This window comes from Ranitomeya imitator, chromosome 8 (assembly GCF_032444005.1).
Source record: "Ranitomeya imitator isolate aRanImi1 chromosome 8, aRanImi1.pri, whole genome shotgun sequence".
Classification (NCBI taxonomy): Eukaryota; Metazoa; Chordata; class Amphibia; order Anura; family Dendrobatidae; genus Ranitomeya; species Ranitomeya imitator.
In genome coordinates, this window is record NC_091289.1 from 185970603 (window position 1) to 185990917 (window position 20315).

The following is a 20315-nucleotide window of genomic DNA, read 5'->3' on the forward strand; positions in this document are numbered from 1 at the left end:
TGGATGTGAGGTCTGTGTGTCTCTCCCAGTAATATAGGCAGGATGTGAGATCTGTGTTTCTCTCTCAGTAATATAGGCTGGATGTGAGGTCTGTGTGTCTCTCCCAGTAATATAGGTTGGATGTGAGTTCTGTGTGTCTCTCCCAGTAATATAGGCAGGATGTAAGGTCTGTGTGTCTCACCCAGTAATATACGCTGGATGTGAGGTCTGTGTGTCTCTCCCAGTAATATAGGCTGAATGTGAGGTCTGTGTGTCTCTCCCAGTAATATAGCCAGGATGTGAGGTATGTGTGTTTCTCCCAGTAATATAGGTTGGATGTGAGGTCTGTGTTTCTCGCTCAGTAATATAAGCAGGATGTTAGATCTGTGTGTCTCTCCCAGTAATATAGGCTGGATGTGATCTGTGTGTCTCTCCCAGTAATATAGGCTGGATGTGAGGTCTGTGTGTCTCTCCCAGTAATATAGGCTGGATGTGAGGTCTGTGTGTCTCTCCCAGTAATATAGGCAGGATGTGAGGTCTGTGTTTCTCTCTCAGTAATATAGGCTGGATGTGAGGTCTGTGTGTCTCTCCCAGTAATATATGTTGGATGTGAGTTCTGCGTGTCTCTCCCAGTAATATAGGCAGGATGTGAGGTCTGTGTGTCTCACCCAGTAATATACGCTGGATGTGAGGTCTGTGTGTCTCTCCCAGTAATATAGGCTAGATGTGAGGCCTGTGTGTCTCTCCCAGTAATATAGGCTGGATGTGAGCTCTGTGTCTCTCCCAGTAATATAGGCTGGATGTTAGATCTGTGTGTCTCTCCCAGTAATATAGGCTGGATGTGAGGTCTGTGTGTCTCCCCCAGTAATATAGGCTGGATGTGAGGTCTGTGTCTCTACCAGTAATATAGGTTGGATGTGAGGTCTGTGTTTCTCGCTCAGTAATATAGGCTGGATGTGAGGTCCGTGTGTCTCTCCCAGTAATATAGGCTGGATGTGAGCTCTGTGTCTCTCCCAGTAATGTAGGCTGGATGTGAGGTCTGTGTGTCTCTCCCAGTAATATAGGCTGGATGTGAGATCTGTGTGTCTCTCCCAGTAATATAGGCTGGATGTGAGGTCTGTGTGTCTCTCCCAGTAATATAGGCAGGATGTGAGATCTGTGTTTCTCTCTCAGTAATATAGGCTGGATGTGAGGTCTGTGTGTCTCTCCCAGTAATATAGGTTGGATGTGAGTTCTGTGTGTCTCTCCCAGTAATATAGGCAGGATGTAAGGTCTGTGTGTCTCACCCAGTAATATACGCTGGATGTGAGGTCTGTGTGTCTCTCCCAGTAATATAGGCTGAATGTGAGGTCTGTGTGTCTCTCCCAGTAATATAGCCAGGATGTGAGGTATGTGTGTCTCTCCCAGTAATATAGGCAGGATGTGAGGTCTGTGTGTTTCTCCCAGTAATATAGGTTGGATGTGAGTTCTGTGTGTCTCTCTCAGTAATATAGGATGTATGTGAGGTCTGTGTGTCTCTCCCAGTAATATAGTCTGGATGTGAGCTCTGTTTGTCTCTTCCAGTAATATAGGATGGATGAGAGATCTGTGTGTCTCTCCCAGTAGTATAGGCTGGATGTGAGGTCTGTGTGTCTCTCCCAGTAATATAGGCTGGATGTGAGGTCTGTGTGTCTCTCCCAGTAAAATAGGCTGGATGTGAGCTCTGTGTGTCTCTCCCAGTAAAATAGGCTGGATGTGAGCTCTGTGTGTCTCTCCCAGTAATATAGGCAGGATGTGAGGTCTGTGTGTCTCACCCAGTAATATACGCTGGATGTGAGGTCTGTGTGTCTCTCCCAGTAATATAGGCTGGATGTGAGCTTTGTGTCTCTCCCAGTAATATAGGCTGGATGTGAGGTCTGTGTGTCTCTCCCAGTAATATAGGCTGGATGTGAGGTCTGTGTTTCTCGCTCAGTAATATAAGCAGGATGTGAGGTCTGTGTCTCTCCCAGTAATATAGGTTGGATGTGAGGTCTGTGTTTCTCGCTCAGTAATATAGGCTGGATGTGAGGTCTGTGTGTCTCTCCCAGTAATATAGGCTGGATGTGAGCTCTGTGTCTCTCCCAGTAATGTAGGCTGGATGTGAGGTCTGTGTCTCTCTCCCAGTAATATAGGCTGGATGTGAGGTCTGTGTGTCTCTCCCAGTAATATAGCCAGGATGTGAGGTATGTGTGTCTCTCCCAGTAATATAGGCTGGATGTGAGGTCTGTGTGTCTCTCCCAGTAATATAGGCAGGATGTGAGGTCTGTGTTTCTCTCTCAGTAATATAGGCTGGATGTGAGGTCTGTGTGTCTCTCCCAGTAATATAGGTTGGATGTGAGTTCTGCGTGTATCTCCCAGTAATATAGGCAGGATGTGAGGTTTGTGTGTCTCACCCAGTAATATACGCTGGATGTGAGATCTGTGTGTCTCTCCCAGTAATATAGGCTGGATGTGAGGCCTGTGTGTCTCTCCCAGTAATATAGGCTGGATGTTAGATCTGTGTGTCTCTCCCAGTAATATAGGCTGGATGTGAGGTCTGTGTGTCTCCCCCAGTAATATAGGCTGGATGTGAGGTCTGTGTCTCTCCCAGTAATATAGGTTGGATGTGAGGTCTGTGTTTCTCGCTCAGTAATATAGGCTGGATGTGAGGTCTGTGTGTCTCTCCCAGTAATATAGGCTGGATGTGAGCTCTGCGTCTCTCTCCCAGTAATACAGGTTGGATGTGAGATCTGTGCGTCTCTCCCAATAATGTAGGCTGGATGTGAGCTCTGTGTGTTTCTCGCTCAGTAATATAGGCTGGATGTGAGGTCTATGTGTCTTTCCCAGTAATATAGGCTGGATGTGAGGTCTGTGTCTCTCTCCCAGTAATACAGGTTGGATGTGAGATCTGTGCGTCTCTCCCAATAATGTAGGCTGAACTGTGCTGAACCTAGCATCACCAACTCGTATACAGTCAAATAAATAAGGCAGCACTCTGTAGCGCCAAAACCTGCAAACATGAAACATGAAAACTGAATTGCATTACTGCACTAGAAATATGAAAAATTGAGAAAGTTTAGTGTACCTTGTAGCCACAATCAGGCATTTCTCGTATACAATTTGTATTCATTAGCCTTCTGACTGAGCACTCCTCCTTTTATTTTGGCCACAGGTGTTTTTAATCACAGCAGGACCACTACCCCTCCACAGAGAGAAAGATTTTAGACAAAGAGAGGACTCACATTAGGTTCCCATTCAGATGAAGACTGTATTCTCAGAGAGGAAAGACATTGGTAGGCCCTTGTATACGAGAAATGCCTTATCGTGGCTACAAGGTACACATGAATTGGCCAATTTATGCTCTAAACTTTCTCAATTTTTCATATTTCTAGTGCAGTAATGCAATTCAATTTTCAGGTTTCATGTTTGCAGGTTTTGGCGCTACAGTGTGCTGCCTTATTTATTTGACTGTCTCCCAGTTGTATAGGCTGGATGTAAAAAAAAAATGTAATTTTAATTAGTTGCATATGAACTTTCTGCACTAAGAATTATATTTATAATTGAATACAAGTACAAAAAAAGCATAAATATTAAAGTGCCAGTGCAAGTCTAACACAAAGCTGTTTCCAAATTAAGGCTGAATGTAATCATGAATACTCATGGATAGAATCAATTAGGTTCAAGTGCTAGTGCTGTTCAGAACTGAAAAGAGTGCTTTCACCTAAGACTAAGTGTCGTTAGAGATCACTATGCACATGATTATAGTATTCAATTGGTATTGTAAAGCAGATGTTTACTTACAGCTTGGGAAAAGGGGTCTGCACCTCCAGCTGTTCCTACCCTGATGACGCCATTTTGCCACGCTTCTTCCAGTGGCGTTCTGATCAGCACTTGCACTTTAACCTAATTGAGACTATCAATACGTATGCGTGATTGCATTCAGCCTTAATTTGGAAACAACTTTGGTTTACACTGGCACTTTAATATTTATGCTTTTTTTTGTACATGTATTCAATTATAAATATAACTCCTACAATCTATATATGCACTTTCTATGCTTACTCCATTTGGGAAATCCCTGCTTATTTTTATTATGTGAGGTTTGTTTTACGTATTTTCAAATAAAAATGTTATATTTTAAGTATAATTAAGGCAGGTGTCTCTTCTTAACCTGAGACTGCGGACCTCGGGCAGAGGGGTAAATTGTGGTAAATTGTCTACTTTGAAGTGTTATGCACAACTTTGACAAGTGTGTTTCATAACCCCACTTGTATTTCTTTCTTTTCACTTTTCAAAACTGGATTGAGGTGGAAAAAAAGTTGCACATTTTTGCACAAATTTTCCATCTGCAATAATTTTTGACTTGTTATGGAAAAAAAAAAACTGGTGCAAATTTGGCAACAACATTTTCCACAGAGTGCCTGGAAATATTTGAAAAAGTATAAATGCGCAGGGTATATGCAAATCATTTTCTTCTTATATTTCCTTTTTAGCATCTTATGCAGAACATTCAGCGATTGATACAATGGAGACTGTGAAGGGTAAAACTTTTCTTTTTCTAACCTGTTTGGACAATTTGCACAACCCTTGGGGACGCTCACCTTCATGCCTCTGTCCAGCTCATTAGCTGCTTCACTAACTGCATTCTGTGTTTCTTAAATGATGTCTCCTTACCTGACATCTTGTGACATCTGATTAGTAAACTAGGCCATGAATTTAAGAAATAAGCACTCTTGCCTGCCGTGCCCGTTAACCCCTTGTTTACCCGATGACCTGACAAAGAATCTGTATGTAGCAGCTTTCCGAAGATGCATAAATGTAACATTTTATGAAGAAAAAATAGAAAAAAACAAAAAACAAATTTACAACTCTTTAATATTTTATTTTTTTATTACTGGGGTGTTTTTAATATATTATGTTAACTATTAAACTCTGTGCACTGGAGGAATTTCCGATATGAAATCATCGTTCATCCTGAGCCTCCTGGTTCATAACAGAAATTATTAGAACAGATGCAGATGCAGAGTAATAGGAAGAAAGGAGAAGGGAAAGGGTTGACATTGATTTTTTTTTTTTACCTATCCAAGGTCTTTAGAAAGCCAAGTGGGTATTATGAAGACTGGCGTCTAGTTAGCATTTGTACCCCATGTAGAAGAACAAGGAAACTCAAAAATTGCTAAAAAGAATCCTAAAAGTTAAGGTGGTAAATTTCTCCCTAACTATTTTTAAACAGAATTTGAAATGATAGAAATCATTGAGCACATCAGTACTTTACAGTAAACAACGAACAAAGTAAGAGTTAACGTCTCTAACATTCCACATCCATCATACGGGACTTCCATCCATAAGGGAGCTGGGCATACAAATCTTTCCAAAACACTGACTCCTGAACTTTTGCCAGAGGTATCTCTCCCTAGTGATTCTGAATGCAGAATTACCCGACATGTGAAACAGTCAACTCTCTGTAAGCAGTTTAGTATGTGCGGTAAATCATAGGACAGGAGGAATATAAAGATGCAGCACTTATAAGTCCTTACATTATTTATGCTGGAGGCAACCTGGAGGCTGCACAGCAACTCTTATGAAAAAGTGTTGGCCTCCAAAAATTACCATAAACAAAGACATCAACATACTACAACTGAATGTGCTAGGACACAACTATTATACAGCTATACCAATGTGTAGGAATAAGGACAAAACTATAACTACTATAATACTGCCACTATGTACAAGAATATAACTACTATAATACTGTCCCCTATGTACAAGAATATAACTACTATAATACTGCCCCTATGTACAAGAATATAACTACTATAATACTGCTCCTATGTACAAGAATATAACTACTATAATACTGCCCCTATGTACAAGAATATAACTACTATAATACTGCTCCTATGTACAGGAATATAACTACTATAATACTGTCCACTATGTCCAAGAATATAAATACTATAATACTGTCTCTATGTACAAGAATATAACTACTATATTACTGCCTCTATGTACAAGAATATAACTACTATAATACTGCCCCCTATGTACAAGAATATAAATACTATAATACGGTCCTCTATGTACAAGAATATAACTACTATAATACTGCCCCTATGTACAAGAATATAACTACTATAATACTGCCCCTATGTACAAGAATATAACTACTATAATACTGCTCCTATGTACAGGAATATAACTACTATAATACTGCTCCTATGTACAAGAATATAACTACTATAATACTGCCTCTATGTACAAGAATATAACTACTATATTACTGCCTCTATGTACAAGAATATAACTACTATAATACTGCCCTCTATTTACAAGAATATAACTACTATAATACTGCTCTAATGTACAAGACTATAACTATTATAATACTGCTCCTTTGTAAAAGAATATAACTACTATAATACTGCTCCTATATACAAGAATATAACTACTATAATACTGCTCCTATGTACAGGAACATAACTACTATAATACTGCCCCTATGTACAAGAATATAACTACTATAATACTGCCTCTATGTACAAGAATATAACTACTATATTACTGCCTCTATGTACAAGAATATAACTACTATAATACTGCTCCTTTGTAAAACAATATAACTACTACTAGACTGTGGCCCGATTCTAACGCATCGGGTATTCTAGAATATGCATGTCCCCGTAGTATATGGACAATGATGATTCCAGAATTCGCGGCAGACTGTGCCCATCGCTGATTGGTCGAGGCAACCTTTATGACATCATCGTCGCCATGGCAACCATTATTACATCTACGTCGATACTGTGCCCGTCGCTGAATCAGAGACGCGGGATGTCTACATCCTTTATGACATCATCGTCGCTGTGCCCGTCGCTGACTGGTCGAGGCCTGGCGGCCTCGACCAATCAGAGACGCAGGATTTCCACGTCGATACTGTGCCCGTCGCTGATTGGTCGAGGCCTGGCGGCCTCGACCAATCAGGGACGTGGGATTTCCAGGACAGACAGAAAGACAGACAGACAGACGGAAAAACCCTTAGACAATTATATATATAGATAATACTGCCCCTATGTACAAGAATATAACTACTATAATACTGCCCCTATGTACAAGAATATAACTACTATAATACTGCTCCCTATGTACAAGACTATAACTACTATAATACTGCTCCTATGTACAAGAATATAGCTACTATAATACTGCCCCTATGTACAAGAATATAACTACTATAATACTGCTCCTATGTACAAGAATATAACTACTATAATACTGCCCCTATGTACAAGAATATGACTACTATAATACTGTCCTCTGTGTATAAGAATATAAATACTATAATACTGTCCCCTATGTACAAGAATATAGCTACTATAATACTGCTCCTATGTACAAGAATATAACTACTATAGTACTGCTCTAACGTACAAGAATATAACTACTATAATACTGCCCCTATGTACAAGAATATGACTACTATAATACTGTCCTCTGTGTATAAGAATATAAATACTATAATACTGTCCCCTATGTACAAGAATATAACTACTATAATACTGCTCCTATGTACAAGAATATAACTACTATAATACTGCCCCTACGTGCAAGAATATAGCTACTATAATACTGTCCCCTATGTACAAGAATATAAATACTATAATACTGTCCCCTATGTACAAGAATATAACTACTATAATACTGCTCCTATGTCCAAGAATATAACTACTATAATACTGTCCCATATGTACAAGAATATAAATACTATAATACTGCCCCCTATGTACAAGAATATAATTACTATAATACTGCCCTTATGTACAAGAATATAACTACTATAATACTACCTCTATGTACAAGAATATATCTACTATAATACTGCCCCTATGTACAAGAATATAACTACTATAATACTGTACCGTATGTACAAGAATATAACTACTATAATACTGCTCCCTATGTACAAGAATATATCTACTATAATACTGCCCCTATGTACAAGAATATAACTAATATAATACTGTCCCCTATGTACAAGAATATAACTATTATAATACTGCCCCTATGTATAAGAATATAAATACTATAATACTGTCCCATATGTACAAGAATATAAATACTATAATACTGCCCCCTATGTACAAGAATATAATTACTATAATACTGCCCCTATGTACAAGAATATAACTACTATAATACTGCCCCATATACAAGAATATAGCTACTATAATACTGCCCCTATGTACAAGAATATAACTACTATAATACTGTCCCCTATGTACAAGAATATAACTACTACAATACTACCCCTATGTACAAGAATATATCTACTATAATACTGCCCCTATGTACAAGAATATAACTACTATAATACTGTACCGTATGTACAAGAATATAACTACTATAATACTGCTCCCTATGTACAAGAATATATCTACTATAATACTGCCCCTATGTACAAGAATATAACTAATATAATACTGTCCCCTATGTACAAGAATATAACTACTATAATACTGCTCCCTATGTACAAGAATATAACTGCTATAATACTACCCCTATCTACAAGAATATAACTACTATAATACTGCTCCCTATGTACAAGAATATAATTGCTATAATACTGCCCCACTATCATATTATACAGCACTGTGTACTTACAATTGCTCATTTTGCAGTTCTACCCATCTAATTCTTCTCTTTTCTCTGAACAATGTGTAAACTCAACTCCGTATACAGATACTCCACTCCTCCCCTTTCCCATAGATTTTTGCAGTGACTTAAGACTCATGCAGAGAAAATTGACCTCCTGTTTCTACATAGAGCTTAGAATGATTCAGCTCGTCAATTTATGATCATGTCATATAGTCCTAATGGAAATTTAAAAAAAATGAGCCGAGTAGAAAGGAGAAATGAGCAATTGCAAGTACACAGTGCTGCATAATATTATGAATGCAATAAATTAAGACGAAAACAACTTTGATGGGAGGAGGAGTGCTTCTTTAATAGAAGACGTCCCACTTTTAAAGAAGTTTCCCCCATTCAAAAAATATGGTTCCAAATGCTAATATATAAATTAAATAACGAACAGAACTGGTACGTACCTTCCTCGGGTCCTGCGCTGCCTCTACAGTGAAGATCATCCCTGCAACCAATTACTGAACTCAATGGCTTGGGAAACCTACCTCGGCAGAGCTGATTGACTGCAGCGGTGATGTGCCCTGTAGATGTGATGTCACCGCTGCAGCCAGTCAACAGCGCTGGATGCAGAGAAAACGAGGATCTGTTGTGTTTGTTGTCTTATATGTATACAAGTTTTTGGGACCATATTTTTTTGAAGGTGGAAAACCCTTTTTAACTGTAGATTTCCTAAAAGAGAGAATAAGAAATGGTTTTCTAAAAAGAACTCCAGGTACGAGAGGAGATAATCTCTGCATTTATGAACTCGTCATTAAGGATCTTAGTAATTCAACCAAAAGCCAAAGACGCAAACAGAAGACGAGAAGTTCTGGAGAAGCGCAAGGTCACCAGAAGTTGAAACCAATGTCCTCATATAGTCAAACCAAGCTCCACTTCCAAAAGGGAGAAATCAAAAACATCAAGAAGTGTTGGCTAATATCAGTGGACAGGAAGAGTGAGGACGTTCCGGTAGACGGACTAGTGATGACGATATTTATGGACTGCTGATGCTGAAGAGAAGCAGATGAAGCTCGTTAAAATGATGGCAATAAATTCATTTTTTTAATTTAATCTAATTACCTCCAAAAACGCTCTACAAATAAAGTATTTCCTATTAACGAGCCCCGGGGGTCATTTACCGAAATTCATTAATAGTGCGCACAAATCTAAACGCACACACAACATTACAGAAATCACAACATGGGTCAGTGACTGCTCCAACACCTCCTGAATGCAGATTTGAGGTTCTTTCCAAATGCCAAACCTCATATTTACCCCCGGCGAGCCACAGGAACTTCCAACAAGGAGCCTGCAAGATCCAAAGGTCGTAAATTTGAAACGCTGAAGATGTGTTATTTGAACATGCCTTATTGCATGAATGCCGGGGTCTATCCGACACCCGGGAGCACAACAGCACAACTTTACAACCCTGCTCACAATGTTCGGTTTGTACAAAATCCCACAAGGTACACACGGATTCTCAATCGAATGGCATTATTTTTTGATCCCATCAAATCCCAAACCTCAATATCGCCTCAGCCCCCTCTCAAGCTGCATCTTGGATCTTACAAAAAAAATAAGTCAGCACAGTGCAAACTGATGAATATTCATAGAAATGCAAAGTTCCAACCAATGTGTGTGACAGGGATTGAAATCTTGGCAAATAATGCGGTTTATTCCAAAAGTTATAAAAAAAAAATATTTACATTTTAAGGTTCATATTATGACTCTTTGAGTAAAGAGATGGAACTCTGGGCCTCCTGTTGTGGCACTGGTAATCAATAAAGTATAAGGGTTATCAGCTATGGGACAACCACTTCTGAAAGGCTATAGGATAAAAAAAGAAACATATACAGTCATGGCCGAAAGTGTTGGCACCCTTGAAATTGTTCCAGAAAGGGAAGTATTTCTCCCAGAAAATTATTGCGATTACTTGTTTTGTTATGTTTATCTCCTCTGTGTATTGAAGCAAGACAAAAAAAAAGGCAAATTGGATATAATTTCACACAAAACCCAAAAAGTGCACAGGACAAAATTGTTGGCACCTTTCCAAAATTGTAGGTAAACATCTTTGCTTCAAGCATGTGATGCTCGTTCACACTCACCTGTGGCAAGTAACAGGTGTGGGCAATATGAAAATCACACCTGAAAGTTGACTATCTTTGCATTGTGTGTGCCACACTAAGCATAGAGAACAGTAAGAGGAGAAGAGAACTGTCTGAGGACTTGAGAACCAAAATTGTTGAACTATATCAACAATCTCAAGGTTAAAAGTCTGTCTCCAGAGATCTCGATGTTCCTTTGTCTACGGTGCGCAATATAATCAAGACGCTTACAACCCGTGGCACTGAAGCCAATATCCCTGGATGTGGACGCATGTAGCAAAGCCGCGGAGACACCATCACGTGTTTCTCAACGCAATAAATAGCCAGGTCTTTCACCGGGAAGGAACAACCACAGGAAGGGCAGCATCCAAAAAGGAAAACCACCTATGCCAAAAGATGGTATCCATCCACAGACAGCTGTTTCGGGGTATTTGCCCCTCATCAGTGTGGAGTAGGAAACTGGCTATTAGGAGCAATGCCTGGTAAAAGGACTATACACACAAGGATGAAGGACCTCGGGGAGATCAAAAACATCCAACACTGCGGAGACACCATCACGTGTTTCCATAAGGGATGGGGGCAGTGTTCTGGATCACTGCGTTGAGAAACACGTGATGGTGTCTCCGCAGTGTTGGATGTTTTTGATCTCCCAGAGGTCATTCATCCTGGATGTGGACAGCAGACCAATCAGAGACCGGCACAGCATCGACGTAGAAATCCCGCGTCTCTGATTCAATCAGCAACGGGCACAGCGACGATGATGTCATAAAGGACGTAGACATCTCACGTTTCTGATTCAGCGACGGGCACAGTATCGACGTAGATGTCATAATGGTTGCCATGGCGGGTGCCTCGACCAATCAGCGACGGGCACAGTCTGCCGCGAATTCTGGAATCATCATTGTCCATATACTACGGGGACATGCATATTCTAGAATACCCGATGCGTTAGAATCGAGCCACAATCTAGTATATATATAATTGTCTAAGGGTTTTTCCGTCTGTCTGTCTTTCTGTCTGTGTGTCTGTCCTGGAAATCCCGGCTCTCTGATTGGTCGAGGCCGCCAGGCCTCGACCAATCAGAGACCGGCACAGCATCGACGTAGAAATCCCGCGTCTCTGATTGGTCGAGGCCGCCAGGCTTCGACCAATCAGCAACGGGCACAGCGACGATGATGTCATAAAGGACGTAGACATCCTGCGTCTCTGATTGGTCGAGGCCGCCATGTCATAATGGTTGCCATGGCGACGATGATGTCATAATGGTTGCCTCGACCAATCAGCAACGGGCACAGTCTGCCGCGAATTCTGGAATCATCATTGTCCATATATTACAGGGACATGCATATTCTAGAATACCCGATGCGTTAGAATCGGGCCACAATCTAGTAATAGTTATATTCTTGTACATGGGGCAGTATTATAGTAGTTATATTCTTGTAGATAGAGGCAGTATTATAGTAGTAATATTCTTGTATATAGGAGAAGTATTATAGTAGTTATATTCTTGTATATAGGAGCAGTATTATAGTAGTTATATTCTTGTACATAGGGGCAGTATTATAGTAGTTATATTCTTGTACATAGGGGGCAGTATTATAGTAGTTATATTCCTGTATATAGGAGCAGTATTATAGTAGTTATATTCCTGTACATAGGAGCAGTATTATAGTAGTTATATTCTTGTCCATAGGAGCAGTATTATAGTAGTTATATTCTTGTACATAGGGGCAGTATTATAGTAGTTATATTCTTGTACATAGGAGCAGTATTATAGTAGTTATATTCTTGTACATAGGGGCAGTATTATAGTAGTTATATTCTTGTACATAGGGGCAGTATTATAGTAGTTATATTCTTGTACATAGGGGCAGTATTATAGTAGCAATATTCTTGTACATAGGGGGCAGTATTATAATAGTTATATTCTTGTTCATAGGGGCAGCATTATAGTAGTTATATTCTTGCACATAGAGGCTGAATTATAGTAGTAATATGATTAAATAAAGCGGGTACTATTGTGGTAGCATACCAGATGGATTTCAGCTGTAATGTGGTTGTGGAATATTTGCTATTATAGTAGTGCGTACTACATTGGTCAGAAGTCTTGAAAGTTTTCATTTTTAGAACTGGTGTCATAGCAGAATTATGATTAAAGGAATTTCAAGCCAAAACTTAGGATATTACACAAGCGACTGCGTTTATTTTCACACTTTATATGATACCTTTCTTTCTTTTTTTTTTACACTTTTGTAAATGCGCTTGTAACTAGCTCTGTATATTGCAGGGAAATGTTGGTTTCTCATGTGTTTTACTTAAAAGGTCTAGAAGCCACACGTTAATAACCAGGCCAGTACACTGGTTGCTTTTGTGGTCAAGTAATATGCAGCAGAGGGTGATATGAGGCTTAATATAACCTCTTTCACAAATAAGAATATGTGTACTTAAGATTTAATTTCCTTTTGGAAATACGCACATGATACTTTTGCAAAGAAGTGGAACTTTGGTGGAAATTGTTCTGGGTTTACAAGAAAGTTTTGTCTGATACTTTTTCTTTTTTATGCATTTATAATGTAGTATGGGGTCGATCTCCAGCACAACGATGGGACTCAGTGGTCACATTGTTAGTTCTCAAACATATAAGGGTTCAGTCTTGGAGGGTTTCACCCCAAAGTTAAAGAAAACCACAGGTATGAGTTTGTGGGGGACAAGATATGAGTGATTATAGGGATCCTGTCACATGATTTCAGAGGGTTACATGGCTGGAAGTGCGGCCGGGAAGAGGTGACTGGTCCAAGCAGTATGGGCCCACGGGCTTCTCCACACCACCTCAGCCAGATTGACAGGTCGTCTGTCCCTATGGACTTGTTCACATTAGTACATTTTTTGGTCGGCTGCTGTATATGTAACACAGACAGCACTCGGACCAATGTAATTCATTAAGGCAGTGCAAATGAGTACGGTAATTTTTTTACCAGCTGAATTTGCTTCTGGAAAAAATTGCAGCATGCACCAGTTTCTTCCATAAATCGTATGAGGCTCGCTAATCCAAGTGTATGGGTGCAGTAAAAATAATCAGATGCCACATGGAGCCGCAGTGTAGTATGTGGTTTGTATGGATACATTGTAATTCTGTAGGATAAGAAACTGTAAATGGCCGTGTTAATGATTAATAGCTGCTGTAAAAACAGACTGCACAGTGATGACAAGCGAGAAAAAAATCGTCCAAGATTTCTGGATGAAACTCGATCACGCACTGTTATGGGGGATCTATGGATGACGCACTGTTATGGGGGATCTGTGGATGATGCACTGTTATGGGGGATCTGTGGATGACGCACTGTTATGGGGGATCTGTGGATGACGCACTGTTATGGGGATCTGTGTATGATGCACTATTATGGGGGATCTGTTGATGATGCACTATTATGGGGGATCTGTGGATGATGCACCGTTATGGGGGATCTGTGGATGATGCACCGTTACGGGGGATCTGTGGATGATGCACTGTTATAGAGGGTCTGTGGATGACACTTATGGGGGATCTGTGGATGATGCACCCTTATGGGGGATTGGTGGATGACGCACTGTTATGGGGGATCTATGGATGATGCACTGTTATGGGGGATCTGTGGATGACGCATTGTTATGGGGGATCTATGGATGACGCACTGTTATGGGGGATCTGTGGATGACGCACTGTTATGGGGGATCTGTGGATGACGCACTGTTATGGGGGATCTGTGGATGACGCACTGTTATGGGGGATCTGTGGATGACGCACTGTTATGGGGGATCTGTGGATGACGCACTGTTATGGGGATCTGTGTATGATGCACTATTATGGGGGATCTGTTGATGATGCACTGTTATGAGGGATCTGTGGATGATGTGTGGCACCCCAGGAGTTCGGGTACCACAGTAGTGCTGCCTTCCTCTTGGGGAGGGTAGTGCTATGCCCGGAGACAAGTGAGACTCCCTTTGGTAGGTTATCACACACACAACACCTTCCAAATCCAGGCCAGGAGGGGGAGCTTAAAACCCTGTTTTAGGGCAGCTTCCCTGGATAAAGATCCTGGTTTGGAGGAGGAGCTAGTTATTTGGTCCCAGGAGACCAGTCAGTTTAGTTGGTACAGACAGACTGTGAGCGAGGACAGACAGGAAAGGAGCAGAGGAGAGATTCAGGGCTCAAGGAGGATACAAGTCTGCCTCTGAGGAGCCAAAGCGCAGAAACCGGGTATCGGGAGCCCGGGGCTGTGGCGAGCTGCAAGCCCCATAGCAGAACCGGAGGGCATATGATTACACAGACATTGCCCAAATTAAGCCTGTGGTACAGCAGCATCCTGGAGCCTGGAGTCACCGTGCGGAGACCCCAGAAGGAACAGCTCAAGCTGCCTACCATACAGGTACCTGTCCTAGGACAGGAGAAAGAACTGAAAGAATTAGGAACTTGTTTGGAACACTTCAGGCAAGGTACTTTAGCAAGCGCAGAGTGGAAGGCTCCTAACCTGACTTGCCAAGGGGATTCCGCTTGTTTCCAGGCTGCCTGGACTCCTATGTACCTGTTGCCGATGCCCTGGACCGTGGCCTGTCAACTACAGTAAACCGGGTAAAGATTTACAACTTGTGTCCTTTACTCATTTACCGGCAACTGTCATCAACACCATACACCTTAGGACCCCTGGGGACCCCGCTTCACCTGTGGGAAGGGTACCATCAGTGCTGCAATAACATCCCCCAGAAGACCCCTTTAACGCAGCGTCGGTCACACTGTTGAGCAAACACCACAGGTGGCATCACGACAGACTTATAAACACTTTTCCCTTAAAAGACCGTCCCTTTTATTGGGCGCCCAGGGCCACGGACCGGGTCGAAGCCACTGTGACTTCCCCTTTAATACCAAACCCGATACCGAATACCCTGCTGCCCTGGTGGGCGACTCAGATGCACTGTTATGGGGGATCTGTGGATGACGCACTGTTATAGAAGATCTGTGGATGACGCACTGTTATGGAGGATCTATGGATGATGCACCGTTATGGGGGATCTGTGGATAAGGCACTGTTATAGAGGGTCTGTGGATGACACACTGTTAGGGGGGATCTGTGGATGATGCACCCTTATAGGGGATCTGAGGGTGACACACTGTTATGGGGGATCTGTGGATGACGCACTATTATGGGGGATCTGTGGATGATGCACTGTTATGGGGGATCTGTGGATGATGCACTGTTATGGGGGATCTGTGGATGATGCACTGTTATGGGGGATCTGTGGATGATGCACTGTTATGGAGGATCTGTGGATGATGCACCGTTATGGGGGATCTGTGGATGATGCACCGTTATGGGGGATCTGTGGATGACGCACTGTTATAGAGGGTCTGTGGATGACACACTTATGGGGGATCTGTGGATGATGCACCCTTATGGGGGATTGGTGGATGACGCACTGTTATGGGGGATCTGTGGATGACACACTGTTATGGGGGATCTGTGGATGCTGCACTGTTATGGGGATTTGTGGATGACGCACTGTTATGGGGGATCTGTGGATGATGCACTGTTATGGGGGATCTGTGGATGATGAATTGTTATGGGGGATCTGTGGATGACGCATTGTTATGTGGATCTGTGGATGATGCACTGTTATGGGGGATCTGTGGATGATGCACTGTTATGGGGGATCTGTGGATGACGAATTGTTATGGGGGATCTGTGGATGACGCACTGTTATGGGGGATCTGTGGATGATGCACTGTTATGGGGAGATCTGTGGATGACGCACTGTTATGGGGATCTGTGGATGATGCACTGTTATGGGGGGATCTGTGGATGATGCACTGTTATGGGGAGATCCCTAGGAGCAGCATGTGACGTACTCTGGAGAAGGTGGTCTCTGTACTGACCGCAAACCCTGAACTTAGCAGCGCAACTAGAAGTAGCCGTGGGGGGTACCTAACGCTCCCTAGACCCCTCGACACAGCCTAAGATCTAACTTCCCCTAAAGACAGAAACGGGAAAACTATCTTGCCTCAGAGAAAATCCCCAAAGGATAGACAGCCCCCCACAAATATTGACTGTGAGAGGAGAGGAAAATAACATACGCAGACATGAAATCAGGATTTTGCATAGGAGGCCATTCTAGCTAAAAAGAAAGAATAGGACAGAGTACTATGCGGTCAGTATTAAAACACTAGAAAATATCCACCACAGAAAATACAAATCACCACATCTGACTAAAGACATGGAGGGTATATCTGCATCTCCAGAGACACAGCTTGGCTGCAAAAAATCCTTCACAGACAAAGCTGGACAAGACAAAACATGAAAATGCACAGAACTATAAGGTCCACAGCAGGTGGACAGCAAAAACAAAGCCAGGACTTATCTTTGTTGAAATGAACAGCTAAACAGGAGAGACCAGGTATGGATGAGAATCCTCCAAAAACAATGGACAACTGGCACTGACTAAAGGATAAAGCAGGACTAAATAGCCCAGCCCAAATTGCAAAAAATGGATACACCTGATAAATGCTGCGATCCAAAGACAGCAGCACTACCACTCATAACCACCGGAGGGAGCCCAAGAGCAGAATTCATAACAGATGACGCACTGTTATGGGGATCTGTGGATGACGCACTGTTATGGGGGATCTGTGGATGACACATTGTTATGTGGATCTGTGGATGACACATTGTTACGTTGATCTGTGGATGACATACTATTATGGGGGATCTGTAGATGATTCACTAATATAGGCGGATCTGTCGATGACACTTATTGAGTGATGAGTTGATAACACTATTATTGGGGGGGATCTGTCGATGACACTTATTGGGCCATGTGTTGATGACACTATTATGGGGGGGTGGGATCTGTTGATCACACTATTATGGAGAGATATGTCAATGACACACATCAGTTTTCAAGTAATGACAAATTGTACTTGCCTGTATTACAAACACTGCAGAATCCTCCTTTAACTGACCATTAAGTAAAAATCCAACATTGGCTTCGTCTGTGGCTGTGAATGAGAATCGGTCTCGCTCTGTCGGCCCTCCAAAGTGTCGGTAAGAAAGGTATAAACTGTTAATGTCAATCTGGGTGAAATGGTTTTCTTGCAAGACGGCACCACTGAGGTAGAGCTGCCCGTGCCGCGGAGGTTCTGTGATCGTGTACACGAGCCTCTCTGGTGGGCTGTCCGGGTCCGTGATCTGCAGAACATCGGCTGTAATAACAATGGCTTCTCCTTCCCAGATCTGGAGGCCTTTATTGTTCAGGAGAGTCGGGGGAATCTTGTCCGTCTGTGCGATGATGAACACTACTGACCCATCTTTTGCCTTCAATCCATTACTTACAGTAAAACTAAGAAAAAAAGAAAATGAATATCAACATTTTATAAATATTTTCCCAATTTGGTAAGTAAGAAGCGAGTAAACAACAGTGATTGTTCTCTTGTTCATTTCATACCTAATCCACATAGATACACGGTGGCGCAGTGGTTAGCACAGCAGCCTTGCAGCGCTGGGGTCCTGGGTTCTAATCCCACCCAGGACAACATCTGCAAAGAGTTTGTATGTTCTCTCCGTGTTTGCGTGGGTTTCCTCCGGGCACTCCGGTTTCCTCCCACATTCCAAAGACATACTGATAGGGAATCTAGATTGTGAGCCCCATTGGGGACAGTGATGATAATGTGTGCAAAACTGTAAAGCGCTGCGGAATATGTTAGCGCTATATAAAAATAAAGATTATTATTAAAGTAAAGATTATTATAGATATATTATTTACTAGAATAAAAAATACTGCACTTCTACCACCTAGTTACTATACTGCCGCAACGTTCAAGATTACAACTACTATAACATTGTGTAATCGCAGAAGTGACGATTCTCAGCTTCATCTTCAGCATCGGACAAGAGACAAGAACCAGAGCTGGGCCCTGTAACACTAAGGAATATGTCCATGGTGCCAGGTATCCTTTACAATGTGGATTCATGCAAAAGACAAGGACGGCATAGAGTTCTTAATCTTAATCATAGTCAAATAATTAACAGATCTGTGTTGTAGATTAAAACATGAAACAAGGCTATTCTGTCTGTGTCTTTTGTATGAAACATTGTCAAGCTTTTAAGGAGAAAAGCTATCTAGAATCCTGGATATTTTTCTTTGTTTTACTATAATACTATTCCTCTGTTCAAGAATATAACTACTTTAATACTGCCCCATGTACAAGAATATAACTACTATAATACTGCCCCTATGTACAAGATTATAACTACTATAATACTGCTCCTAGGTACAAGACTATAACTACTATAATACTGCCCCTATGTACAATAATATAACTACTATAATACTGCTCCTAGGTACAAGAATATAACTACTATAATACTGCCCTTATGTACAAGAATATAATTACTATAATACTGCTCCTATGTACAAGAATATAACTACTATAATACTGCCCCTATGTACAAGAATATAACTACTATAATGCTGTCCCATATACAAGAATATAACTACTATAATACTGCTCCTATGTACAAGAATATAACTACTATAATACTGTCCCATATACAAGAATATAATTACTATAATACTGCTCCTATGTACAAGAATATAACTACTATAATACTGCCCCTATTTACAAGAATATAACTACTATAATACTGCTCCTATGTACAAGAATATAACTACTATAATACTGCTCCTATGTACAAGAATATAACTACTATAATACTGCCCCCATGTACAAGAATATAACTACTATCATACTGCCCCCATGTACAAGAATATAACTACTATAATACTGCCCATATGTACAAGAATATAACTACTATAATACTGCTCCTATGTACAAGAATATAACTACTATAATACTGCCCCCATGTACAAGAATATAACTACTATAATACTGTCCCATATACAAGAATATAACTACTATAATACTGCCCCTATGTACAAGAATATAACTACTATACTACTGCCCCTATGTACAAGAATATAACTACTATAATACTGCTCCTATGTACAAGAATATAACTACTATAATACTGCCCCTATGTACAAGAATATAACTACTATAATACTGCTTCTATGTACAAGAATATAACTACTATAATACTGCTCCTATGTACAAGAATATAACTACTATAATACTGCCCCTATGTACAAGAATATAACTACTATAATACTGCCCCTATGTACAAGAATATAACTACTATAATACTACCCCTATGTACAGTAATACATCTACTATCATATTGCCCCCTATATGCAGTATACTGTAGATATGAATAGTAGCGGGGTATTTTCACATAGAATTTGCTCTATTAAGTGCACACATATTGATTTATCTTACTTTTAACTGATATTTTCTGAACTTCTATTGCCCTTTAAATGGCAAGTTGTCTTAAGACACAGGAGCCTTTTACTTTGCTGCACTCCATGTCTCCTCTGTGTTATGAAACTTGTCTGGCTTATGAGACCTTAAAAGTTAACAAAATATACTTTTGTTTCTAAAGATCTTAAAAAGCATGTTCTGTGAGTGCGTCC

The 20315-nt window shown here is 40.9% G+C and overlaps 1 protein-coding gene across 3 annotated transcripts in view; it reads right to left on the reverse strand.

The window, feature by feature from the left end:
* The window catches only part of LOC138648410 (FRAS1-related extracellular matrix protein 1-like), a 153301-nt gene that overhangs the window by 29374 nt on the left and 103612 nt on the right, over positions 1 to 20315 (reverse strand). For all 3 annotated transcript variants that reach the window (XR_011315101.1, XM_069738128.1, XM_069738129.1), the window contains exon 25: positions 17711 to 18125. Coding sequence is in view for 2 of the 3 variants with exons in the window: in XM_069738128.1 (XP_069594229.1) it covers positions 17711 to 18125 (415 nt within the window). In the remaining variant the exon portion in view is untranslated. The remainder of the gene's footprint in view (positions 1 to 17710; positions 18126 to 20315) is intronic.